Genomic DNA, 27,596 nt, shown 5'->3' on the forward strand with positions numbered 1-27,596 from the left:
ATGGCACTGATGAAAGTCAAATTCGACCAGAAGAAGAGGGTCAAATTAGCCCAGGGGCTCTGGCTTATGAACTGGCTTTCAGTACTGACTGGAATCATCCTCTTCAGCCTGGGAATATTCCTCAAGGTTGAGCTCAAGAAGAGAAGTGAGGTAATGAACAATTCGGAGAGCCATTTTGTGCCCAACTCCCTGATCGGGGTAGGGGTGCTAGCTTGCATCTTCAATGCTCTTGGGGGAAAGATCTGTTATGATGCGCTAGACCCTGCAAAATACTCCAAATGGAAGTCATGGTTGAAGCCCTTCTTGGTCACCTGTGTTCTGTTCAACATCCTCCTCTTCTTGGTTTCTCTTTTTTGCTTCCTGATGAGGGGCTCCCTGGAGAGTACCCTGGCCCATGGGCTCAAGAATGGCATGAAGTACTATAGGGATACAGACACCCCGGGTCGGTGCTTCATGAAGAAGACTATTGACATGTTGCAGATTGAGTTCAGGTGCTGTGGAAACAATGGCTTCCGGGACTGGTTTGAAGTCCAATGGATCAGCAACCGATACCTGGACTTTGCCTCCAAAGAAGTTAAAGAGTGAGTAGTGGTATGGGGTTTCTTGTTTTGTGTGTATATGCATGCTTGTGTGCATGTGGGGATGTGTGTGCAAGCACTTGCATACCCATATGGATGAGGAAGGGAGGCAGTCAGGGTGACCCTACTTATGACTGTGTTGGAGGTCCTTAGGGAGGAAAACCTGCTAAGTGTCTGGGTCTACTTCGACAGATTGGGAGGCAATTGTTCATTTCCAGATCAGATCTTCTGAGAAATTATTTTCCTTCCCAACTCATTCATCCATAGCCATCAGACCGGAGTGATTTGACCTGGATGTTTTATCTAGAAATGCCATCCTGCCCAAACTCAAACATTTTCTTTTCTATTTCCTCATCACTACTTCTTTTCTAAGATTCTGTCACAGAATATCTCATCCCAAGGAAGCCCATTGTTCTTAAATTACACTACCAAAATAAGACCATAAATGTTTCTATTGTTGTCTTTGACAAAAAAAAAAGGATAACCTTTTTAAGGAAGGGAGAGTGTCGAAGGGAGAGTTTCATTTTACAGGATCTCACCTCACAATGAATGCGCTTGTCCAACTTTTAATGATATGTAAATATAAGTATATGCTTAGTACAGTGACTGGCACATAGTAGGTACTTAATAAATGTTTATTGGCTGACATAAATATGAAATAATGAATGATTATTTGTATGTTTTCTAACTTGTGGTTAACAATTATAATAATAATACTTTTTGTTTGATTTAGCAGAAGCACCTGGCACCTCCTAGGCACTTAGCAAATATTGATTGACTGATTGATCTGTGATTTCACCAGTGGAACTCCTAGAGTGGAAATTCCTTCTATTAATGCAGACCAGAAGCTTGGCAGTAATTTATGATTTTAGGGAGTTGCCTGGTGTGCTAAGAAGTTTATCTACTTGCTCAGGGTCACATAAAGAATATGTATTGAGGCAGGATTTGAACCTAGGTCTTATTGGCTCCATGGCCAGTCCATTTCACCACATTGCTTTTCTGATGCTGTAATCTGTGTCAAGTGTCTTCCTGTCCTTTTTCTGAACAAATGCCCACTATCCACCCATACCTTTGGTTGCTAGGTTCAAATTCATATCAAAAGAAAGCTATTCAAAGTCAATCTGGTGAATAAGATGAATGATGCATCCAGGGGAATGGCAGTTTAGGTCCCCACTGATTTTTTTGTATGGCTCAGAAGCTAACTCTGAAGGTCATTTCAAAAGAGGAGATTCAGAGGGAAGACAGACTGGAATGGACATGAAAGGAAAAGCGACTGACCTCCCTTTGTCGCACTTGAGAGAGCTGGAGACTGTCTTCATTTAATACATAAAGTTGACATTACAGGAGCAGACACTGAGCTGTTCTTCAAGTGATAACCCGCCCGCTGGTTCCCCTTTCATCAAGAGCCCACAGTGACCATAGTATTGGCTCAGGGCTAGTGGTGCACTAGGTAACTATGATAAAAGGCTTACTCCATGAATCTGAGGCAACCTCACAGACGTCCCAACATTATATAATGAACTAATGGGCCATATACCCTGGAGAGAGGTAGGCAGAGCCTCTCTAAGGCATTGTCACAGTGGAGGATGTCTGGGTCCCAGTGGCAAGCCTTGCTCCTTCTCACCATCACATTTTTATGTTGCCCAGAACAATTTCTGAGACCCTTCAGTGTTTTATGACCCTAGGCCAAGATGGTTTCTAGCTCAGTAGGGTAAAAAGAATCACAATGGATTTGGAGTTAAAGAGTTGGGGTTGGGGATCCCAGTTCCACCACTAACTGTGTGAACTTGGGTAAGTCAGTTAACCTTTGTGAGCCTCAGTTTCCTCATCTTTAAAATGAGGGGGTTGGATTACATCAAGGGTTCTTCACATTTTTTGTGTCATGGACTCTTTTGGCAGTCTTGTGAAGCCTATGGACCTTCTCAGAATAATGGCTTTGAGTACATAAAATAAAATAAATAGGATTACAATGGAAGCCAATTATATTGAAATAAAGATGTAATTCCCCCTCCCCAGACAAAATCACAGACCTTCTCAAATCTATCCATAAAATCTAACCATATATCCCAGGTTAAGAGTCTCTGAGCTGGATGTTCTCCAGCTATGAACTAGATTAGCTAATAGTAGCTAATTTTTATATGGTGATTTCAGATTTGCAAAGCACTTTCTATCCTTTATTTCATTTATTCTTCTCCACAACCCTGCGAGGTAGGTACTATTTTTATTCTCGTTTTACAGAAATTGAGGTTTAGAGAGATTGAGTCCCCCAGAATCACACAATGAGTGAGTATCTGAGGCGGGATTTGAACCTAGGTCTTCCTGTCTCCAAATCCAAATCCAACTGAAATGAAAGATTTGGCTTTGACATGTCTATGAGTTACCCCAGCTTTAAACATGCTAGAATTCCAAGTCCCTTTCCCTCGCTGGGCCTCAGTTTCCCCTTCTGCAAAATGAGAGGTTTGGATTAGGCCATCTCTAAAGTGTCTTCCTAGTAGGCTGTCTGAACATCAACTAACCCCGTATGGCTTGTCTAACTAACTATACCTGAAACTGAAAGAAATTCAGACTGAAGGTCATTGCTAGAGGATTTTGTTTTCTCCTTGCATGGAGATTATAGATGTAAATCCCTGTTGGAGGAGGGGACCATAAGCCTTTCTGTCCTTCATATATAGGGGGCAATGTGTGTGTGTGTGTGTGTGTGTGTCCACAGTTACAGTTAGTATCATTTAAACATCTCTCCCACTCTCCTAGCATGGGTGGGAGGCCAAAAAAACTTTAAGTTTTACAAAGTGCTTTACATATGTTATCTATTACATAACTATTATATATTTATTATAAGTAACATATCTTATATTTTCTAAGTTGTATTTAACAATTATAATAATGATTTTTGTTTGGCTCTGTGATTTCACCAGCGTAGTGACCTTCCAGAGAAGAATTTCCTCTATTTATGCAGATCGGCACCTTAACTGTAATTTATAGTTTTAAAGAGTCAACCAGAGCCAATGAGGTGTTAAACTGTTTACCCAGGGTCACATAAATAGCACAGGCCAGAGGCAAGTCAGAAACCCAGGTCTTCCTGGGGAGAAGTAGCAGCCAGTTGGTGGTTTTGTCCTGTGAGAATTCACATGGAACCAAGTCCAAAGTAATACACATAACCCCCAGCACTTGGATTCACCTTCTCTCCAGACAATCTCTAAACCCCACTGTTAGAAGGAGCAAAGTGGGCTTTCTCCTAGTCTCTATTCTGCCCTGAGGAGGTGGATGTTTCAGGCAAAATTGGCTGTAGGCAGACTGTTATTCTATGCTCAGTTACAAGTATGTCACCAAGAAAGAGCCAGCCTCAGAGCCAGGAAGGCCTGGGTGAAAGTCTCTGATCCATACTGGTTGTACAACTCTGAACAAGTCTCTCAAAACTCTTAGAGCTCCAGTCAACTATGTAGAATTCTCTGATGTAGAACAGTTGCAGACATACATTGGCAGAGGGGGATTTCCTCATCAGGATGTCCCTAGGCTGATAAAATTGCAGGTTTGGAAACGAAGATTGCTTCATTTCTCTGTCTCTGTCTCTCTTTGTCTTGTCCCTCCCTTTTTCTGTCTCTCACTGTCTCTGTCCCTCCCTGTCTGTTTTTCCCTCTCTGTCTCCATCTCCCCTTTCTCTGTCTCTCTCTGTCTGTCTGTCTCTCTCATTCATGCCTGTTAGTATAAGCCTGAGTTCCTCTGGCATTCTCTGCTCTGTTCTTTCCACAGCCTCTGTGACTGCCCACTTCTACAAGCCAAGCTGCTCTCTGTGTTTTTAAGTGCTGTAGTCATTGAGGTACTATGTCACTAAATGTGCCAAGGTTACATGAAGCAACCTTAGAGGGGCCAGCAAGTTCCACGAGAAGAGTGTGATGAACATTGTGACACAGTGGGTCATGACAAAATGTCAGGATTCCATTAGAAGGCAGTAATGATATTTTTGTAAAACAATATCTATCAGGGCAATATTATGCCTGCACAGGGTTTTTTCTGCTCTGTGTTCTTAAAGAGGGTGATGCTTGGTTCCTTAATCCCCAGTGGATTTGTGGCAACAAAGAAACAACTAGGAATTCTAGAACATGGAGAAATTTGGTTGAGGATGGCTGGGAAGACATGGGGAGATCCCTTAGGCCCCAGGGAGAGAGATTCTCTAATATGGCCATAATGAGGAGATAGATATCCCAAACAGGTCCTGTTAGGAAAACACCGTAGAAGACCATAGCTGGAAAGACTAAGAGTTAAGGGAGCAGGATGGAAACAGGTCATGGAGAGCACACCTGGAGTGTGGGAAGGCCTCTGGATCTCACCTTAGGTGCAATGTCCCAGCACTGATCTTACCTCTCACTTTTATTACTCATTTGACCTTGGGCAAGTCACTTTCCTCATGACTCAGTTTCTTCATCTGTAAAATGAGGGTTTGGCTTGGTGGGCCTCTGAGATCCCTTCCAACTCAAGAGATCCTTATGATTTCCTATGGAAGGCATGGTGAAGGTCCTCATATCTGTCAAGGTTAGGTACAGTCATTCTGACTGACTGCAGGCTTGGCCTGCTTACCTAGAGCATCCCACCAACTCCAGTCCTCCTAAAGGTTGTGGAAGGTGACAGGTATGTGTGGGGATGTCTTTGGTAGGGCAGGTGCCTAGGAGAGGTACACCAAGCTGAGAGAGTAAGCTTGAGGTAGCAGCTTGGGGCTAGGCAAGGAAGCGCTTGGTGGTTGCACAGGTCAGGGATGAGGCATGAGGATGGTAGGTTGTAGGATCACTGAGGAGGAATACATGTCCCCCTCAGACTGTGAACATCCTGGAGCAAAGCCCAGTCTCTTTGACCTAGTTATTGGCCTGCACAAACCTATCAGTGGATGTTTAGTCTGCTTGTTACGGGAGTGTTGGATGAAAGGCAAATAAGGTCAGCTTCACGAAATCTGGTTTGCCCTCTGTTTTCTATTTTAAAAAAATTAAGTGCCCATTATATACAGAGCCCTTTCTACACCCCTTAGTATTCTTTTAGAAAATTATAAAGATGGATTAGACTAAGCTCCCACTCTCATGGCGGTTATAGTTTTAGTAGGGCACAAATAATTCTAATACACCACAGTGTTGAGTTCTATTTTAAAATAATCTTTAGGGGTGGCTAGGTGGTGCAGTGAAGAGAGCACTGGCCCTGGAGTCAGGAGGACCTGAGTTCAAATCCAGCCTCAGAAGCTTAACACAAAAACTAGCCATGTGACCTTGGGGAAGTCACTTGACCCCCAACTGCCCTCCAAAAAAAAGCAAAAAAATAATCTTTAAAATTCATGTTTTTGTGGATGCCATAGGTTTTGAGGATACCGTTTGAGAGTAATTTTATTTGAGGGTAATATCAAATGAGATAAAATTTATAAAGCAGTTTTTAAACTAAAAGGACTGTCTAAATGTTGTTAAATTTTGCTATTATTGTTAGTAGTATGATCTCACTTTTCTGATGCATTTAGAAGCTGCTCTCTGATCATCACCAAGAGGGGGTTGTTGGTAGAGTGGAGAGAGAGCCTGGGGAGTCCTGCCTCTGACCCACACTGTGTGAGCCCTGGCAAGTCTGTTAAACTCTCAGTACTTGTAGGCAAGTCTGTAAGATAAAATTTCAAGGAAGATGCTGATCTGAATGGTGGAGGGGTTTCTGAAACCAAAGAAATAATAATAGCTAATATTTACATAATGCTCATTGTATACCACCATTGTGCTAAAGTGCTTTACAAACATTATCTCATTTGGTCTTCACAACAACCCTGGGAGGTAGGTGCTATTTTTACCTCCATTTTACAGAGGAGGAAACTGAGGCAGAGGTGAAGTGACTTGCTCAAGGTCACACAGCTAGTAAGTTTCTGAGGTTGAATTTGAACTCTTGTCTTCCTGACTCTAGGCCCAGCATTCTCTATCCATTGCACTGGCTAGCTGCTTATGAATCACAAGTCCAATTCCTTATTTCTTATTATTTATGCAGAGGTTATCACCTATGATAGAATGTAAGATCCTTGAGGGCAGGGATTGTTTACTTTTTATCTTTATGTCTCTAACACCTGGTCCAGACCCTAACACATAGTAGGCACTTAATAAATACCTCTTGGGGCAGCTAGGTGGCACAGTGAACAGAGCACCAGCCCTGGAGTCAGGAGGATCTGAGTTCAAATATGGCCTCAGATACAACACAAAAAACTAGCCATCTCACCTTGGGCAAGTCACAACCCCAATTGCCCCTTGAAAAAGCAAAAGCAAAAGCAAACAAACAAACAAATAAATGCCTATTGATTGATTTGCTTTGGTGGAAGGAGTTTCTCCCCAGGAGTTCTCTGCACAATTCTGGACCAAACAAAAACAAAAAACCCAAACTAATTCCTTCCCTACGAAATTCATACTGAAGCTAGCAGCCTAGATTAAGTTGGGCTGCTTGAGGTTTTTTCCTCCACTTCTTGCCATTTTCTTTGTTTGGAGAAAAAGTTGCCAAGCAGTGATATGGTCATAAGGCATATGGACATGAAGAAATCGCTGTGAGGAAAAAGTCCCTAAATAATGGAGGGTGAATAGGATCCCAGAGGACAGGAATATCAACGACCTATTTAATACTTAAGGTATCTGTGATTGCTTCTGTGTGGGTACTCCCTCCATTATCCAGATGGGCGGATTATAAATAACCACTCCCTCCACACTTTGCTAGCCAGTCTTCAGGAGCAGCCGGAGTGCAAAAAATGTCATCTCCCGGTGACCAACCTTCTGATAATGACATTGTCCAATGTTTACACCTACCAAATGTGATTTCTTGGTTCCACAAAAACAAGGTTAGGTAAAACAACTTCACCAGGGGCAGTGAGTTCCATAAGAACAATGTTATGAACATGACATCACAATGGGATTTCATGATATTGTGGTGAGATTCCATTATAATGCATTCATGATATTTACATTGGTTTTTAGACTTTAAACACTGTCCATCCCTAGATCTTTCCCCAAAGGCTTTCCAGGGCTAGTAGTCTCTTGGCATAGACTTTGAGAATGTAGGGTCCTGGGTTCATAGATTTAGAGCTGGAAGGGACCTTCTAGTACAAGCCCTTGATTTTACAGATGAGGCTCAGAGAGGTTAAGTGACTTGTCTAGCATCACAAAGCTAGTAAGTGTCAGAAGTGGGATTTGAATCACAGTCTACTATGCTTATTACCTCTGTAGGAAGCATTGGGGGAGGACCTTAATGGAGGCTCATGATATACTCATGTTTAAATCCCAAGAAATCAGGGGTTTTTTTTTAGACTATTCTGATTCAGAGTAGATGAGATGACTATCAGTTAATCAACAAGAATTTATTAAGTGCCTATTATGGACCAGGAACTGCTAGACACCAGGAATACAAAGACAAAAGTGAAACACTCAAATGAATCACAGATTTAGAGCTGGAAGGGACCTTGGAGACCAGCTAGTTCAGCCCCATCGATTTACAGATGAGGAAACTGAGACCAAGGAAGTTATATGGCCGTAGGTCATAGAGATTGTAAATAGCAGAGCTGGAATTTGAACCCTGGTCCTCTGGCTTCCAATCTAGACATTCTTCCACCATTACAGTGTAAATTCTAACTTCTTACCTTCTCATGTGCCATTGTCTTTATCCTGCCTCTGTTCCTCTGCTTTCCTTCTTCAAGTAGCCAGCATGACTTAGCAAAGAGAGTACCTGGACCCAAGAGGGGTTACTCAGGTTTTGTTGTTGGTGTTTGACCTTTGTTCTCAAAGAGGTCCATGGCATCAGGAAGGTGATGCCCTGACTTGCGGGTGGTTTTGACTCTTCTTAGCTGTATGAATTTAGGTAAGGCATTTCATGAGGCACTGGAAATAGGACTGTTTAGACCTGAAATCAAACCTGAATCTTCTACTTATGATCTGCCCTGACCTTGGACCAATCCTTTAAATTCTTTGGGCTTCATTTTCCATATCTGGACAATGAAGGGATTGGACCAGATGGTCTCCAAGATCCCTTCCAGCTCTACATCTGTGATCCTTTTGAATGTCCACTTTTGTTCCCTTCTAGCTTTAGAACCCTTTATCCTTATATTATTACCCTCAAAGTCCCTGAGCCTCAGTTTCCTTATCTGTAAATAGAATTAATAACATTTGCATTACTAGTGAGGCAGCTAGGTAGCATGATAGATAAAATTCTGGGCCTGGAGTCACAGAGAGCTTAGTTCAAATCTAGCCTCAGACCCTGGCTATGGGACCCTGGATAAGTCACAATTTCTGCTTGCTTCAGTTTCCTCATCTGTGAAATGGGGGTAATAATAATGGCACTTACTTCTCAGGGTTGTTGTGAGGATCAAATAAGATAATATTTGCAAAGTGCTATAAAATCTTATTACCCACCTCACTGGGTTGTAGTGAGAAGAGTACTTCGTAAACCTTAAAAAGTTCTATAGAAATATCAGTTATTTTTTAAACAAGAATAAGATCTACTATGTCCACAATGCTGGGCTGGGCATGAAAGAGGTTACAAAACTAAAATAAGTTACGATTCTTGTTTTTCCAGGACTTTGTAGTACCAGGGTGGTTAGAATCTAGTGTAAGCATCAATTCTGAGTTTCTGTGAGAAGTGACCTCTTAAACAGGGGAAAGGGGTGCTTCTAGTTTCTGGTGGTTTCTCCCCCTCTTGGGAATGGTATCAAATGGTGGAGGGGAAGGGACTAAACTCATGACTTGGACCTCTGCAGCACCATGTCCTAAAAAGCTATGATAACCAGCCATACGCACTTGTGAGACCCGGTTGGAATGGTTTCGAAGATCCAGATAAGAATGTGATGGGGAGAAGGACATAGAGATGGCCTTCAACTTGGAAGTTTTCTATTGGTTGAGAACCCTCTAATTATAGAATGTCAGGGTTAAAAAAGGATTTTTAAAAACCTGGAAAGATGCATATGAACAGATAGAAAATGAAGTGAGCAGAATCAGAACAGTTTATACAATAACAGCAACACTGTGAAGACAAAGAATTTTAAAAGACTTAGTGACATTAATCAATACAGTGACCAAGTACAACTCCAGAGGACTCATTTTGAAGCATGCTGCCCTTCTCCAGATTGAGATGATGGCCTTAGAGTACAGATTGAAGCATCTTTTTTTCTTTTTCCTTTCTTTTCCTTTCTTCTCTCTCCTCTTCTTTTATTTTCTTTCCATTTATTTTTGACCTGGCTAATGGAGGAATTTGTTTTTAATGACTATACTTGCTTGTAATGGGTTTTGTTTTTCCTGCCTTTTCAATTGGTAGGAGAGAGGGAGATAAGAGGGAGAAAATGTGAAACCAACACTAAAATAAAATTGAAGTTTTTTTTCTAAAAAGGACTTTAGAAAGATTATTGAGTCTAATTCCTTAATTTTCCAAGTGAAGGAACAGAGACAATTGAAGTGAACCTTTCCCAGGTTTCTATAATTCCTTAGTGGAGGAGCCGGAACTAGAACCCAAGACTCCTCTCAAGTAAAGGATCTTTCAAATCATTCAGAGAAGGGCCATTGTCTATTTTGTTACTTGTGAGTGGCTCTTAGAGAAAGGATATTTGTTGGGAGTACATTGGTCCAAATGATGTGGTTTCCATTTCATATAACCATAGAATATTGAGAGTTGGCATTACTTAGGAAAACAAAGATCTGGCAAACTGTGGGCTCTATCATGGCACAAATCTTCCCCCAATCCTAAACAGTGTTTGTGAGTATGCACACTTCTCCTATCCCATCCCACTCTCACCAGTGACCCTTACATTTCATGTGTTTCATCCACCTAAGACCCAACAGATCAATTGGTTAACTTGAACAAATTGGAGAAAACACTAGAATGAGACTAAAGAAACCTGGGTTCAGGTTTCAGTTCTTTCACTGACTGTGTGACTGACTGGGGCAAGTCTTAATCTCTCTGATCTTCAGTCACCCACCCACAGAGTTGCTGTGGGCAGGATCAAGAGTTAATGGATGTAAAATGTGAAACTCAAGGAATTGTGGAATTGAATCCTGTAAACTAAAAGGAAACAAATTAATTTTAAAAAATTAAAAAAAAGAGTTAATGGATGTGATAGTGCTTTGTAAACTGTAAAATTATCTATACAAATGTTTTTGCCACTATTTACACTTGGATCAAATTTGCAGTGCCCAAGGATGAACATGATCACTGCATCATGATGAAAATGATTTGGAGAACTTAAATACCTAGAATAATGAAGTTAAAAAGAATATGTTTTTTTAAAAATATCATTTATTTATTAACATTAATTTTTTTAAAAAATGTGAATTCTAAAGTCTCTTTCTCCCTCTAACTCCTCCCCTACTAATAGAGAAGGCAATTATACATTATGCACGTGAAGTTATGCAAAGCATTTCCATATTAACCATGTGGCAAAAAAGCAAGAAAAATGTAAGAAGTGAAAAAATTATGCTTTGTTCTTCACTTAGAGTTTATCAGTCCTCTCTCTGGATGTTGACAATATTTTTCATCAGAAGGCCTTTGGAACTGATCAACATATTGATCAGAGTTGCCAACTTTTTGACATTTGATTATTGTTTCAATATTGTTGTCTCTATGTCCAATGTTCTCCTGGTTCTGTTCACCTGACTTTGCACCAGTTTTTTTAAATCTTCCCAGACTTTTCTTAAACCAATCTTTCTTGTCATTTCCTATTGATGTAATAGTATTCCATCACAATCATATACCCCACCTATTCAGCCCCCAATGATGGGTATTCCCTCAATTTCCAATTAAAAAAGGGCAGTTTTTAATGTTTGGTTTGGTTTTGTATTCATTGACATGTATTTTTATGACTGTTCTCAATACTATGTCTCTCCAGTCAAAGTGGATGCTCCCTAAAGACAAAGACTATGCATATAACTGTCAGACTGAGACTCCCTGAAGAGGGAGACCGTAGTTCTTCCCTCTTCTGTATGCACCTTTGTGATGCTCCATATAGGATTTTACATCTTGTAGGTACTCAACAAATAAATGCCTATCAACATACATCTACTCATTTATTCAATCAAGAAGCATGTATCGAGGCCCTACTATAGGTTAGACACTGAACTGGAGACGTGAAGACAAAACTAATCCTTGACCTCAAGGAGCTCATATTCTTTCAGAGGGGAGAGACACAGCACGTACACAGATCAGCAAACACAGACTAGATGTCAATTCAATACAAAGTCACTGGGGGCCTCTAGCAACTGAGGGTATTAGAATAAGCCTTGTGTAGGAGGTAGCACTTGGTTGACTCTGGAATGGATTCTGTAAGGGAGAGGTGAAGATGGGTTCCAAGCATGGAAGACAGCCTCCGCAAAGGTATAGAGATAAACGAGAGAAAATTGTGAACAGGGAAAGTTGTGTCCTAAATCACAGTTCTTATTCGGGCAAAATCCAACTCCTGGCATGAAAGGTTGAATGAATCCTCACTAAGGATATTTTTGGTTTTTCTGCCTGAGGGAAATCTGGTTAGACCAAAGAATTCCTTCATTCAACTCTACATGACCTCTCTGTCAGGGCTTGTTAAGACCACAAGTCTCACACACCTCACAACACTGAGGAGGACCTCACATTTTTCCCCTTTATATTAAAAATGGATTCTTTTCTTTGACATATCCCCTTCAATTCTGAAAATACTTCTTTCTTATTCCTCCTGCCCCATCTTTTGTAACAAAAAATAAAAAAGAGGAAAAAAAGCAGGTGAGCAAAACCAATCAATGCACCAATTGTGTCTGAAAATATATGCAATATTTCAAGTGTTTAATAAGTACCTACTGTGTGCCAGGCACTGTTTGGGGCATTCAGGATACAAAACCCACAGTGAAACTAGTCCATACCTGAAGTCACCCACAGAAGTGGGATTTGTAATAGAGCTGAGGGGAAAATCATTGGAGCTTAGGAAATACTCTAGGTTATAAATAGATGCCTCAGTGACCTAGGACTTGAGATCTCCTTGGCCTAGCTTTAGCTTAAGAGTATGAGCTGTCTTTTAATCCAGAATTGGAACAAGGGCAAAACCCCAGGTAAACAAGGTGAGGCTTCAGGATTGGCTGATTCAGGAAAATGGGAGGCCCCAGGAGAGGGGGCCAAGGCTGGAACTTAGAGAAGCCTGGAGAACCATGGACGTCTGGACACTCTCCCCAACCTGTTTTCATCTACAAAACTCTGTTCTTGACCCAAATGTGGATGCAGAAAAGAGATGATACAGACCTTGTCTGTTGTTAATTCTATGTCTGATTTTGGGAAGAGAGGCTTTCTGAACTCCCCTTAGGGAGCTCTCTCATTCTGATAAAAGAGAGACAGTCCCTGTCCTTGCAAATGTCCCATAGTATTTACCTGCTCAAAAAACTTCTGTGACTCTCCATTTTCTGTAGTGTGAAATGCTTGGTCTGGAATTTAAGATCATCCACTGTCTGGCTCTTGTCTCTCTGCCCAGCTTTCTTTCTTTCTTTTTTTTTTTTTTGGCCCAGTTTTATTTCAACCAATCAGTCAATAAACATTTATTAAGTGCCTTCTATGTTCCAGGCTTTTGGTATACAAATACAAAAATGAGAGACCTTGACCCCAAGGAACTTACATTCTACTATTCCATATTCATAGCGAAATATAGGATCTATTAAAAAAAATACACAGGAAAGGGGGGTTGGGGAGGCAAATTGCACTCACAATTGGGCAAATCAGGAAAGGCCTCTTGAAGGGGATGGCACTAAATTAGATTAACAGTTACCTAGCACAAGTACCTGTTGCCTGGTGCATAGAAGGGGCTTTATGAATATTTATTGAATTGCACCGAAGTGAATTCTCCATCTTGTTCTGCCTTCTAGCAGCTTACAATCTAAAAGGAGAGATAATAAGCAAATAAATATGGATAAACAAGCTATATACATGTTTAATAGGAAGTAATTAAAAGAGGGAAGACACTAGAATTATATCATCCTTATTTTTTGTACCTCTCCTTATTTGTTTGAAAGCTGAGTGATTTAGTGGAGAAGAGCTGGACCTGGAGTCAGGAAAACTTGAATTCAAATCTAGCTTCAGACACTTACTAGCTGTGTGCCCCTGGGTGAGTCACTTAACCACTGTCTGCTTCAGTTTCCTCAATAGTAAAATGGGGATCATAATATTCCTTTCCTCCCAGGGTTGTTGTGAGGATCAAATGAAATAATATTTGCAAAGCCCTCAGCACAGTTCCTGGAACATAGTAGATGTTTAATAAATATTGTTTCCTTCTTCCACTGTCATTTTTCATCTGTGTAGGACATTTAATAACAGATACTTAACAAATGTCTGTTAAATGAATAGTGAATGATTGGGGATTGTCTACTGGGGGCAGGCACAGGCAGTCCTTTCCCTCAGGGAGTTCTCATAGGGATCTGAGAGTCAGACTGAGGGGTAAGGAGGCATCACAGAATTTTAGAGCTGGAAGGGCCACCTAGTCCTACCAATGCTTGAAAGGAACCCCCCCTAAAACATACCCAGCAAGCAATCATCCAACCTGTTTGAAAACCTCCAAGGAGGTGGAACCATCCCCTCCCAAGGTGATCCCTTTCACTTTGGGAAAGTTTTAATCTTAGGAAGTTTTTCTTGATATCAAGTCTAAATTTAACCTCTTTGTAGTTTCCAATTTGGTCCTGGTTCTTGACTCTGGGGCCAAATGAAACAAGCTCAATTTACCTTTTCCTGATGATATCCCACTGCTCTGACTTCTCCCTTGAGTATCTACTTGTCCACACTAAACGTCCCCCTTTCCTTCAGTCAATTTTTATATGCCATGGAATCAACACTTTCATCTTCCTAGTCGCCATTTTCTGGACATTCTTCAGTTTATCAATTTGATTTTTGAATTGTAGTGTCTAGAACTAAACACAGTCCTCCAAATGAGAGAAGAGAACCCAGGCACAGTTGCCTCTTTATTTCTGGAAGCTGGGCTTGTTGCTAAGATTACATTACTTTCTTGATTATTCTGTCAACTTATATTGAACCTTGGATCTACTCAAATAACCAAAAGGACCTTAATAAGAACAGCTAACATTTCTATAACATTTTAAGATTTTCAAAGTATTTTAATTATGTTACCTCCTTTGATTCTCACAACAATGCTATGAACTAGGCACAGTTATTATCCTTGTTTTATAGATAAGGAAACTGAGACTGAGAGCGCTTGCTCAGGGTCATACAACTAGTAAATGGCTGAGGCAGAATTCAAACTCATATCTTCCTGACCTCAATTCTAGCATTCTATTCACGATGTCACATAGCTGCTTTAAAAACAGGCTGTTTGGATTGTGCAAGCTGGGTAGTGATGCATCTACAATTGATTTCAGACCATGATCTGAATCTCACCTGAGATGTATATACAATGGGGTGTGGGTAAGGAAAGTCAGACCCTGCAAGCTTGGGTCTATAGGCCAAATCAGAAGACAAATGGGAGTGAGAGTAGATATAGCCAGAGACAGTTCTATAAGAACTGATGCATCAGTGAATGGCACATAGAGGTGATGAGATGGAGATCAGTAGTGAAAGTAAGGGAGGATAAGTGGGGCAGCTGTCCTGAGGGCACAGTCTAGATGAGGCATTGAGAGGGCAGGTACTAGTAAGTATCTATTAGGCAACTACTACAGACCAGGCTAGGCACTGTACTGATTGCTGGGGCTACCAAGGCAAAAATGAAATAGTCCCTGCCCTCAAGGAGTTTGCATTCTATCAGGGGAGATAACATATATGTATATAACTATATATAGAACATATATATAATATACCCCTTATCTATCTATCCATCTATCTATCCGTCTATCTGTCCATCTGTCCGTTTGTCTGTCTGTCTATCTATCTATCCATCCATCTGTCTATTTACTTACCTATCTATCTATCTTTAGTCTAATAGGTAGAACTCAACCACTAATAACTTGCTGTATGACCATAGGTATTTCAGTATGCCTGTCTAGATCTCAGTTTCTTTATCTCTTAAATGGTGAGGAGGAGAGAATTTAATGAGATAAACTTTAATGTCTCTTCTAGCTTTGCAGTTCTAGGATTCTATATCTCTGTGGTTGGGATTATGTTCATGTGAGTTCATACTCATGACTGTATTAGATTGAAAGCAGGCTCCACCTTATATAAAATCAGTTCTCAATCAACCAACTGACTGAAAGTAGACTCCAACATATGAAACCATTTCTGTTTTGCACATTACCTTTCTGATGTTCAAGTAATACTTCTTTGGGATTTTACATTTGATTTGTATTTTCACCTATAAGGAAGAAGGGGAGGGAGGGAGGGTGGGAAAGACAGAGAGAGAGAGAAAGAGAGAGAGAGAGATTAAAGAAAGATTTCTTTAATATTCAAAAAGGTTGTAGAAGACAAGGAGTTGTGATGTATACATGTGCACAGGCGCGTGTGTGTATGTACACTCCCTCTGCCAACAGAGAGCAGCCTTAGTAACTAAGTCTTGAGGAACGTCCTAAGACCCAGAGAGGTTAAATAACTTTCCTATGGTCACACAGCTAGTAAGTGTCAAAAGTGTATTTGAATCCAGTTTCTTCCTTAGATCTAAGTCCAGCTTACTTTCCATTATGCCACATATTCAGCAAAATGCCAGGATAATTCAATAGCTGGAATACATGATACATGTCAATCAAACCTAAGTAGGACATGGGGTGAGGAGGAAGCCTGTCTTAAAAAAAAACAACTATTTTTTTTATTTTAAGTTTTTTTGCTTTTTGGAGAGGCAGGGCAATTGGAGGTAAGTGACTTGCCCAAGGTCACATGGTTAGTAAGTGTTAGGTGTCTGAGGCTGGATTTGAACTCAGGTCCTCCTGACTCCAGGGCCGGTGATCTATTCACTGCTCCACCTAGTCTCGCCCCAAATACTATTTATTTTTGACATTCATTTTAAAAGATTCTGAGTTTTAAATTCTCCCTCTTCCTTCAGCTCCTCCCCTCCTCATTGTGAAAGCAAGGAATATATCAATTATACATGTGAAGTCATGCAAAATGCATACACATGTACATGCACACATATAAATACGCACAATGCATACACGCACATATGTGTATGTGTGTTCTGCATGTGTGTGTATATACATGTGTATGTGTGTGTATAAAATATATACATACACACATGTATCCATATTAGCCCTGTTGGAAAAAAAAGGGAAGAAAGGTAAAAGAAGTGAAAAACATATGGAGGAAACTCTCTTGATGTTTCATTGCATTTCTAGGATTGTAGTGTCCCGAACAAGGAAGGAGACAGTCTGACTCTCCTATGCTGTGGTCACACTTTGGGAGTTCTAGGTTCAGTTGTGAAGGTGACATTTAGGAAGGTCATTGATGAACTAGAGCGTTTCCAGAGGAAAGTAATTAAGATAGTGAGGAGGCCGAATCACATGGAGGAACGGGGGTTGCCTAGTCTGAAAGGGAAATTATTTAGGGTAGTAATAATGATGATAATAATAACTAACATTTCCATAATGTTTTAAGATTTCAAAGCACTTCATAGTATCTCATTTGATCCTCACAACCCTGGGAGGTAGGTGCTATTTTTATCATCCCATTTTAGAGATGAGCAAGCTGAATCAGAGAGAGGTGAAGTGATTTGCCCAGGGTCACACAACCAGCAAGCGTAGTCTGGATTTGAATTGAGGTCTTCCTGCTTCCAGGTCCAGCTCTATCTACCATTCAAACTAGCTGCTTCTGAAACATAGCACTTTAAGGTTTGCAAAATGTTTTTGTGTTTATTATCTCAGTTGGTCCTCATAGCCTTGTGAGGCAGTTGCTATTATCATCCCCAGTTTACAGATGAGGAAACTGAGGCTGAGCAGAGTTAAATGACTTGCCCAAGGTCACACAGCTAAGTGAGAGTCTGAAGGGGATTTGAACTGGTCTTTCTCACTCCATTGTACCACCTAGTTGCCTAAGGCAGAACAAAAAGAAACACCTTGAAGTATCTGAGGGGTCAAGTGGAAGATCAGATTTTTTTCCCCACTTGCTTCCAGAGGTCAGACCCAGGAGCAACAGCTGAAAGCTGCAAAGAGGCTAGTTTAGATTAGTCGATTTGTGTGTCATGTTACCTTAATTCCTGAGCATCTTCCTTTCCCTTTCCCTCCTAACAAAAGAGAAAAAAAAAGAGGGGGGAAAAGCAGGTCAGAAAAACCAACTCACTCATTAATTTTATCTGAAAGCATATGCAATATTCCAATCAATGAATTTTGTTTGAACACATTTGTCTCCCTCGTTAGATCATTATCTCCTTTCTGTGGATACTCAGAACTTAACCCAGTGCCTGGCACAGAGTAGGCACTTTATAAATGTTTATTGGCTGGCTCACAACAAACATTAAATGCCTACTGTGTGCCAGGTACTGGACTAAGTGATTTGTGAAGGAGCCTGGCTTGACGTAAGTAGTAACTTCATAGGAAGTAGCTCTTCTTGAGTGGGCTCTGCTCAGTGGTGGGACAACACCTCACCAGAGGGTCACTTGTCAGGGATGCTGGAGGGGGGCTCCTGTTGTGTCCTTGGCTCTACTAGATGACAGCTGAGATTCTAGGACTCTTTAAAATCATGTCCCCTCTCTTTGCCTCAGTTTCCTTGCCTGAATAAAGGATGGGATTGGGCCAGGTGGTCTCTAAGAAGCCTTCCAGTTCTAATATTCTAGGATCCTGCTAGGCTAAGCTTACCAGAGCACACAGAGAATTGGTTGATCTGACAAGTCAGGGTATTACTTTGTTAATAGGAGAGGGTTGGAGAAATGCATACCCCAGGCAACATCCCTGAGCACTGGGAGAGTCAGGGAGATGAGACTTCATTAGAGGTCAGCCAGGTCTATTATCAAGAGAAGGCAGAAAGTGGTGGGAAAGCAATGTTGTTGCTGGTTTGGGGGAGGAGGGGAAGGGAGAACAGTTTCAAGGATGGCTGCCCACGTGATTAGGCCCAGGGTATCCTCTCTCCAACCCTCAAATATCCTAGTTTTGTTCCTTATGTAGGCCACAGGGAAATATATCATCGATATGCAAAGCTCATTGCAGAAGAGACCTTAGTAATGGTCCTCCTTTTTTCCTCCCCCCCCACCTCTGCAAATACAAATTTTCCTTTCCATTCAAGATCCAGTTCAAGCCTTGCCTCCTCCGTGACTATTATAGTTCCCACTGATGCTTCCCTTATCTCCTATAGCACTGTTCCTTCTTTTAAAAATATTTATTTACTTTTAGTATTCAACATTCATTTTTATAAGATTTTGAGTTCCAAATTTTTCCCTCTCCCTCCCCTCGCCCCTCCCCAATATGGCATGCAATCTGAAACATATTTCCACCTGAGTCATGTTGTGGAAGAAGAATCAGAACAAAAGGGTAAAACCACAAAAAAGAAAAAACAACAAAAAAGAGAAAATCGTCTTCTTTGATCTGGATTCAGACTCCATAGTTTTCTCTGGATGTGGACAGAATTTTCCTTTATGAGTCTTTTGGAACACTGTTCCCTCTTAATTATGTTGTTCTCCACTAGTTTTCTTATTGACAGGGTAAGCTTGAGGACACTGATTGATTTTTCTATTACAAAATTGTAGAAACTCAATGTTGCAAGGAACCTCAGAGTCCATCAAGTTCAATCTCTATCTAAGTAGGAATTTCTTTTCTAATATCCCCAACAAATGGTCATCCAGGGGTGGGCTAGGTGGCGCAGTGAATAGAGCACCGGCCCTGGAGTCAGGAGGACCTGAGTTCAAATCCAGCCTCAGACACTTAACACAAAAACTAGCCGTGTGACCCTGGACAAGTCACTTAACCCCAATTGCCCTCCAAAAGGCAAAAAACCAAAAACAAAAACAGATGGTCATCCAGGATCTGCCTGAAGACCTCCAATTGTAGCTTACTACCACCCAACATGGCCTAATCCACTTTTGGCTAATGGTATTTGTTAGGGAGCATCTCCTTATATCAAACCTGAATCTTCCTCTCTGCAGCTGCTTCCCCTTTTGCTTTTTTCACTGACCTCTGGTGTCAAGCCTCCTCCCTCTTCAACACACTGCGCCTCAAATACCTGGAAAACCAACGCCATTTCCTGCTCATTTTTCTCTTTTGGTTAAATTCAACCAGTCCTTGTTTGGCATGGTCTTGAGGTCTTTCCTCTTCCAGTTCACCCTTCTCTAGGCCTGCCCTGGTTTGTCAATGCCCTTAACATGGCATGTCCTCCAGAACTACATGAAATTATCCAGGGGTGTGCTGGTAAATGTTTAACAACTAGTTCCCTTAGCCCCACCCCCATATTATTGATGTCTTCTCCTTAACTTGATTTTGTTCATTCTTCATTCTTTAAGAGGACCAATGATATCAGGAGGGCAATGCCTTGATTTGCAAGTGAAATTGGATTTGTGAGGCAGGGCTGTGCAAAGTTGCTAGCCTCACTATCTCCTCCAGAGTCAGTGGAGTACAGTGGCAAGACATAGGTCAGGACAACTGGCGATGGCACCCAGATGCAGCGGGATACCCTGGCTTTTTCTAAGCTAAGGCCTTTCCCGGCTCTCAGTTTATCTGAGACAACACCCATTCAGTAAAGACTAGGTAAGAATTGAGGAAAAACATGGCCTACTTTGCCTTCACAAAAGAATCAACCTGGGAGGGAAAGACCCTCAGAATTTCTCATTCAAAGTCCAGACAATCAGCAAAATAATACGAAGCCCCAATTTGTAGAGTGTGCCAGTTTCAGAGATGTAAATACTCACACAGAAAATTTAAATGTCAGCTGTCCAGTTGGTTCAAACTGACTCTAGCTCACCCTTGCTTGTATCCCACATATCTTGAAGCACAATGCTGAGCTCAGAGCTGTGGGACGGATGCAGCAATCACCTATACCAGCCCTCAAGTCATGAGTGTAGTTTTCTGGGTAGGTGTTCAGGCTACTGCAGCTTTAAAAAAAAAATCTTACTTTTTTAATGAATAAAAATCCACTTTCTCTTTTTTTCCTTTCTCCTCACTGAAAATAATAAATATGCATAGTCAAACAAAAGACATCCCTACGTTGTCCAAAAGAGGTGTCTTATTCTGCACCCTGTTTCTATCACCTCTTGGTCAAGTAGCATGTTTCATCATAGGTCTACGGGAATTGAGTCATTATGTTGCTGGAATTCTTAAGTCTTTCAAAGTTGTCTTTAAATTGCTGCTATTGCATAAATTCTCTTCTTGGTTCTGTTCATTTCATTCTATAGCATTTCAGGCTATATATCTTTTTGGCAAGAGCAGCTAGGTGGTGTAGTGGATAGAGTACTAGACCTGGAATCAGGAAGACTCACCTTCTGGAGTTCCAATATGGCTTCTGTAAAATGAGCTGGAGAAGGAGATGGCAGAGCACGCCAGTCTCTTTGCCAAGAAAACACCAAGAGGGGTCACAAAGAGTGACTTAGTAACAGCAAAATCTTTTCAGCACCAAGGACAGAGAGGAGCACATTAAGGACTTTGCATAGGTCACCGAAGACATAGTCACTGGATCCCAAGCTGGTGACCAGGTTTCTGTAGAGGATGATCCAGAAACAGGTTATGGTTTTGTTTTGTTTTGTTTTTGAGGGGGAGGGAAGAGGAATAAACAACATAATCTTCCCCTAGGGAACAAATAATGACTTTGGGCTAGAAGCAAGCCAATATTTATTTATTTTTATTATCTATACTTCTCAGTCCTCCACATCAAGAACCAAATAAGAATTGGATGCATTGGGCAGGAGGTAGATGCTAAGTCTGGATCTGTCACAGAAACCTGACCACAACAAAACACTTGGGACCCAGTGACTATGCAGAATAATTTTTACATATAAGGAAATTGATGCCCAGAGAAAGAAAGTGACTTGCCTAAGGTCAAGTGTCAGAGATGGGATTTGAACCTAGGTCTTCTAACTCCAGATCAGTGTTCTTCCTCCCCTACCATTCTATTCCTGGTTCAGTTCTTCTCATTTTGGGGAGACACTATTTTGTCAGAACACTGGGGCCCATGGGCATACTTCTCACCTCTTCACAGTGTGGTGTGTGTCTGTGGTAAAAGCTCAGGGGAGGGGAAAGAGAGAGCCCCAGTATTGTTCTCTGGTAGATCTTTCACAGAGCATCCCTCCCAAACAAATGTTTATTAAGCACTTACTGTATGTGCTGTGCTAGGCAATGGAGATACAAGGACAGAGAATGAAACAATCCCTACTCCCAGTGAACTTGCATTCTAATGGGGGAGATGTCAAACACACATAAAAATATATGCAGCATAAATATAAAGTTTATCTGCATACATACATGAAGTATTTAGTAATAATAATAATAATAGCTAGCATTTCATAGCCCTTCACAAATATTTAATTTTATCTTCACAACAACTCTGAGAGGCAGATGTTATTATCTTCATTTTACAGATGAGGGACCTGAGGCAGAAAGTGGTGAAGTGGCTTGCCCAGGGTCATGCAGCTAATGATCAATGAATGCAATGACCAGCTATGGTCCAGAGAGGACCAAAAATGAAGTAGGCTACGCATCTCCTTTGCACAGCCCTCCCTCGCTGGACTTCAGGTCCAGCACTCTATCCACTGTGCCACCAAGCTGCCTAGTTAAATAGAAGATAGTCTGGGAAAATGGGCAATAGCAGTTGGGGGATGGGGCTGGGAATCAGAAAGGGCTTTATGCAGAAAATGGTCCCCGAGCAACTGCATTCTCTTCTCTAAGTCCATTTTGTGGGAACCAGTAGAATACCTGGACTGTCCACTGGTCATCTTGTATTTTCACAACATGATCAGGCCATGTCCTTTTCTTTTTTGGGAGGGGAGAAGAAGGCCCTCCCTCTCTTACCCAGGCTAGAATCTAGTGGTCACTGATTGGCCTGATCGCATTGCTGATTGGCAGAAAAGCTTTTATGTGCTGTGTTTCTAACCTGGGCAGGTTGCCTCTCCTTCAGTAGTCTGGTGGTTTCCACTCCTATGGGTTTACCGTATTTGTATTAGACTTAGTACAAGTACACAATCGATATTAGCCCTACTCCAGCTCCAAGCTCCTGAGCTCAAGCAATCCACAAGTCTCTCTAGTCGCCAGTAGCATGGACTTCAGGCATGTGCCGCTGCGCCCAGTCCGTGTCCTCTAGTCAGAACTTTATTTGAAGATACCTTTTATACTGAGAGGTGTAGTGTATAGGCATGTACTGAGAGGCTTAGTACAAGGGTTCTTTACATTTTCTGTGCTGTGGACACCTTGACAAAAGACTTGTCAAATGCATAAAATAAAAATAATTAGATTAGAAAAGAAACCAATAATATTGAAATATAGTTATCAAAGTCTTCCAAAAATCAAGTTCATGGGAGCCATTTGAAGAAGGCTTGACTTAGCCAATAAAGTGATGGCCTCAGGAAGACCTGGTCAAGTCCACCTTCTGCCTCACACTGGCTGGCTGATCTTGGGCAAGTTAACTACCTCTCAATACCCCCAGTAGTTACTAGTTAGTATGCTTTGGTAGAGGGAGTTTCCTTCTTTTGAATTCTCCATGTTAATGACATTGCAGATCCAAAAAGTCTATTATGCTATATCTTTGAGCATTTGTCCTTATTAGATACATGCTGCAACATCCTTGTGCTTGCCATGTATCTCTCCATTGCTATCAATTATTATTATTATGGTTATCTATATTTGAGTCTTATTCCCCTCCTAGACTGTAAGTTCTACAAGGTCAGGGAATCTGCTTGTATAGACTGGTCCCTGGCAGAACACTCTGTACATAGTAAATACTTAATATATGTTTTTGATTAGAGTAGAACTGAGGTCAAGGAAATTTTTTTTTTAGAAAATGTTTCCCCAAAACATATGGGATTTTTTTTTTTTTTGCTTTTTGGAGGGCAATTGGGGTTAAGGTGACTTGCCCAAAGTCACACGGCTAGTGTGTCAAGTGTCTGAGGCCGGATTTGAACTCAGGTCCTCCTGACTCCAGGGCCAGTGCTCTATTCACTGATCCACCTAGCTGCCCCCATATGGAAATTTTAATTTTAAAAAATTCACTTTTTACTTTTCTCTGAGGTGCTCTGGCTGGTCTTAAGCTCAGTCCCCATTGATAGCCCTCCCCACTCATTCCCTGAAGCTAAAGGATTGGAGAAATCAGGCCAATATATATTTATTAAACACCTACTGCATACCCAGCCCTGTGAGAGACAACAAGAGAAGAAGAAGACAGGTTCTATCCTCAAAGATCTGACAGTTTAGTTTGGGAAGAGGACTAATTTACATACATGAAATGTTTAGAAGCTAACTAATGCTAAAAGTATATGGTCTTGATTATAAGCTCAATGGAATTTTATTTTTTAAATTAAACAATTTTTATGAGTAAGAATTGTTTTATTTCCTTTATTCCCTTCCACCACTGGAAAAAAACCAAAATCTTTGTAGCAAGTATACATACAATATGATATATGTATATATATATACACATACATGCACACATATACATACACACATGCATACATGCATTCATGCAAAACCAATTCCCACCCAGATCATGTCCAAAAAGATCTCATTCTGCCCCAAATCCATTACTTGGCTCTGTCAGGGGATGGGTAGCATACTTTATTTTTGGTCTTCTCTTGACCGTGGTTGGTCATTGTATTCATTGATCAGAATTCTTTTAAAAGTTGTTTATTATACAGTGTTGTTGTTATTGTACAAATTGTTCTAGTTCTTTTTACTTCATTCTGCCTAAGTTCAGAGAGTTCGTCTTAGGTTTTTCTGAAACTATCCCTCTTATAATTTCATATGATACTATAATATTCCATTATATTCATATGATTTGATCAACCAGTCCCCAATTAATAGGCACGCCTTTAGTTTTCTATAATAAAAGTGGCTTTTTGATGCATGTGGCTGCTTTTCTTTTTTTCTTTGATCTCTTTGGAGTCACTAGTTTAGAGAGGTGAGGGATGGGGGCTTCATGGAGGAGGCAACACTTGAAGTGGGCTTTCAATGATGGGTAGAATTTGAAGAGGTGTGTCAGGTGTGGTGCTGGGAATGAGGTACGTTTGAGGGGCAGGGAGAAGACCAGTCTCACTGGAGTAATGGGAGATCTATGAGAGGCGATGCTGAAAAGGGAGGTTGGTGTTAGATTATGGAGGGTCCTGAAAGTCAGGCAGAGGATTCTCCCTCTTCCTCAATCCCCTGGCTGGAAATAACATCTGTGAAGCCTCCCCAAGGTAGAGAGATGGTGGACATTGACCTCTAGAGATAGTAATCATTGATAAGTTGCTTTTATATAGATCTTTTGGATTTGCAGAGTCCTTTACAATGATTTCATTAGATCCACAGAACAATAATGGGGGGTAGTGCTATTATTATCCTAATTTTACAGATGAGGAAACTGAGGCAAACAGCGGGTTAAGCCATTTGTCCAGGGTCACACAGCTAGTAAGTGTCTAAAGCAGTATTTGAACTCAGGTCTTCCTGAGTCTAGGGCCTGCCCTTTATCCATTCCCCCACATAGCTAACCTCCATTTGTGTGCCATGCAACCAGTGACCTCAGGGGTCACCTGCTCACACACCTGCCCATCTCTGCTTTCCTTGCAGTCGCATCAAGAGCAATGTGGATGGGCGCTACTTGGTGGATGGTGTCCCCTTCAGTTGCTGCAATCCGAATTCTCCACGGCCCTGCATACAGACCCAGCTCACCAACAACTCTGCCCACTACAGCTACGACTACCAGACTGAGGAACTCAATCTGTGGACGCGGGGCTGCCGAGAAGCCCTGCTCTATTACTACAGCAGTATCATGAACACTATGGGTGCTATTGTGTTCCTTGTCTGGCTCTTTGAGGTACAGATTTGGCCTGTTTGCTTTTAGGGCTGTGTGGAAGGCAGGGTCAGCAAGGAATCTGTGGGGAGAGGGGCAGGCGGAGGAGGTCCTATCACCCTTTGGATTTTAAAGGGCTGGCTGCTTTACTTGGGGGTCTTGCCATAGAGTAGCCCTGGCCTCATAATAGATCAGGATGGCACCAGTCCCATGACAGACTGTAATGAGAGAGATGCTAACTTAGGTGTGTCCTGCTTTAAGCCAGTCTAACATAAAATAGCTAGTGTTTGTATAGTACTTTGAGACTTGAAAAGCACTTTACCAATATTCTCATTTAATCTTCACAATCCTGAGAAATAGATACTATTTATTATCCCTATTTTTTTTTAACAAATGAGGAAACTTAGGCAAACAGAGGTTAAGTAATTGGCCCTCAGGGTCACAGAGCTAGGAAGTGTATCAGGCTGGATTTGAAAACAGGTCTTTCTGATTCCAAGTTCAGTGTTCTATCTGCTGAACTAAAACTTGATCTTAAAAACAAAACAAAACCCCCAACACCACAACAGAGAACTTGTGGGAGGTAATTGTTAGTATTACAAAGGCATTCATGGAGCAGGGCTCCTCATATTTTTATATTGGGAGCTCCCCAGGTGCATTTCAAATTAATGAGCACACCAGTTGCCCAAAATGAGGTATGTCTTTCAAAAATCCAGTTTATAAAATTGAAATAAGGGGGAGAAGTTGAGTTTTTTTTTAATTTCCACATACTTAAAAAAAACACAACACAAAAACAAACTATGCTAATTGCATAGAGTAGGTAACACTCACAAACACAAAATATTAATCTGTGAACCAAGGGGAGAACAATTGGTGAGTAGGGTGGGCTCAATCAAGGAAGACTTCTTGGATGAGGTGGTTTTAAGCAGGGATGCTTAGAAGGGTTAGGGAAACACACTAAGTCATCAAATTTAGCTCCCTATGACCAAATCAGGAAGGCATTTCCATCATCCCAGGGCATTTGTCATTCTGAAAGATTCCCTGAGGAAAGGCCACCACACCTTTTGAAATTCTGATTATGAAGGTATGATAAACATAACAAACTTAGACATTAGGATGTTACACATTTGGCCTCCCCAACACACCCTATGTGTTATCCTGAATTTTCCTTTCTCCTCTCCCCAGGTGGCTATTACGGTTGGACTGCAATACCTACACACGGCCCTGGAAAGTGTGGCCAATCCTGAGGACCCTGAGTGCGAGAGTGAAGGCTGGCTTCTAGAGAAGAGTGTGCCGGAGACCTGGAAATCCATCCTGGAGAGTTTGAAAAAACTTGGCAAAAGCGGCCAGGTGGAAGCAGAGGGTGATGAAGGTGGCCAGGCCCCAGCAGCCAGCTGAGGTGGTTTAAGGGAGCCCCCCGCCAGGGACGCCCCAATTGAACAATGACACACGGGGAAGTGGTGGGACTCGGGGGGGGGGCAGCGGAAACTCTGCTCCCCTAATCTAATGTACATTCATGACCCCCAGTGGAGAATGACCATCTTGAAGCAATAACCCTTTCTCAGTGGGTGGGTGGGTGGGTGGCAGGGTCAAACATGAGGGCTGCTAATGCCAGTTATATTCAGAAAGGGGCCTCCCTCCAGCTCACTCTTCCTGGGGAAACCCTCACCATACCCTTCAAAGGCTTTCTCCCTTGTTTGTGGGCCCCAACCGATGAAAGGGGCTGCTTTACCAAAAGGGCAATAGTTCATACCCCTAGTATGTAAATATGATCCTAACATCTCAGGGATGGTTGCCTGCCTATATACATGCTCTCTTCTCCCCTTTGCCTGAACCTGTTCAGTGCTTCTCTCACTTTTTTTTCCATCACTTCCCTTGCATACGCTTTGGGCAGGTGTCACCCAGATAATTCAGGAACTAGAAACCCTTTCTGGGGTTCTACTCTGTGTGAGCTGGAGAAGATACTGAGGGTCCCCTTGCTAACTTCAGGTCTGCTTTATTTCCAAGACCATGTGTACAAAAGCATCACTTGATGAGTCTAGATGGGATCACATTAGAGGAGTCTGGAAAATGTACTGTTCATACCAGGGATACTGGAAGGTGGGGGTTGGAGGTGGGGAGGGTCAGACAAGGGACCAAGATTCTTCCTTTCCCAGAGGGGCAGGACCTTCAAGGCCTTGATGGTCCTAAAATAGAGTGTGAACAAGGAAGAAAAATAATTTTTAG

At 41.5% G+C, this 27,596-nt stretch overlaps 1 protein-coding gene across 1 annotated transcript; it reads left to right on the plus strand.

Annotated features, from left to right (window-relative positions):
• On the plus strand, positions 1-26,768 carry PRPH2 (peripherin 2). The gene is made up of 3 exons (XM_069065768.1): positions 1-581; positions 25,151-25,397; positions 26,556-26,768. Exons 1-3 carry the CDS (start codon positions 1-3, stop codon positions 26,766-26,768), a joined length of 1,041 nt encoding a protein of 346 aa, XP_068921869.1.
• Positions 26,769-27,596: the final 828 nt, after the last annotated feature.

Source organism: Petaurus breviceps, unplaced genomic scaffold (assembly GCF_028583685.1).
Source record: "Petaurus breviceps papuanus isolate PSGF00001 unplaced genomic scaffold, PetGlider_PUasm1.0 90701, whole genome shotgun sequence".
Taxonomy (NCBI): domain Eukaryota; kingdom Metazoa; phylum Chordata; class Mammalia; order Diprotodontia; family Petauridae; genus Petaurus; species Petaurus breviceps.

Bases quoted from the DNA above. Each gene is read 5' to 3' on its own strand.
- PRPH2 (XM_069065768.1), top strand. From the start codon at position 1: ATGGCACTGATGAAAGTCAAATTCGACCAGAAGAAGAGGGTCAAATTA. The intron at 582-25,150 runs GTGAGTAGTGGT...CTTTCCTTGCAG, and splicing joins GCCTCCAAAGAAGTTAAAGA to TCGCATCAAGAGCAATGTGG. The intron at 25,398-26,555 runs GTACAGATTTGG...TCCTCTCCCCAG, and splicing joins TCCTTGTCTGGCTCTTTGAG to GTGGCTATTACGGTTGGACT.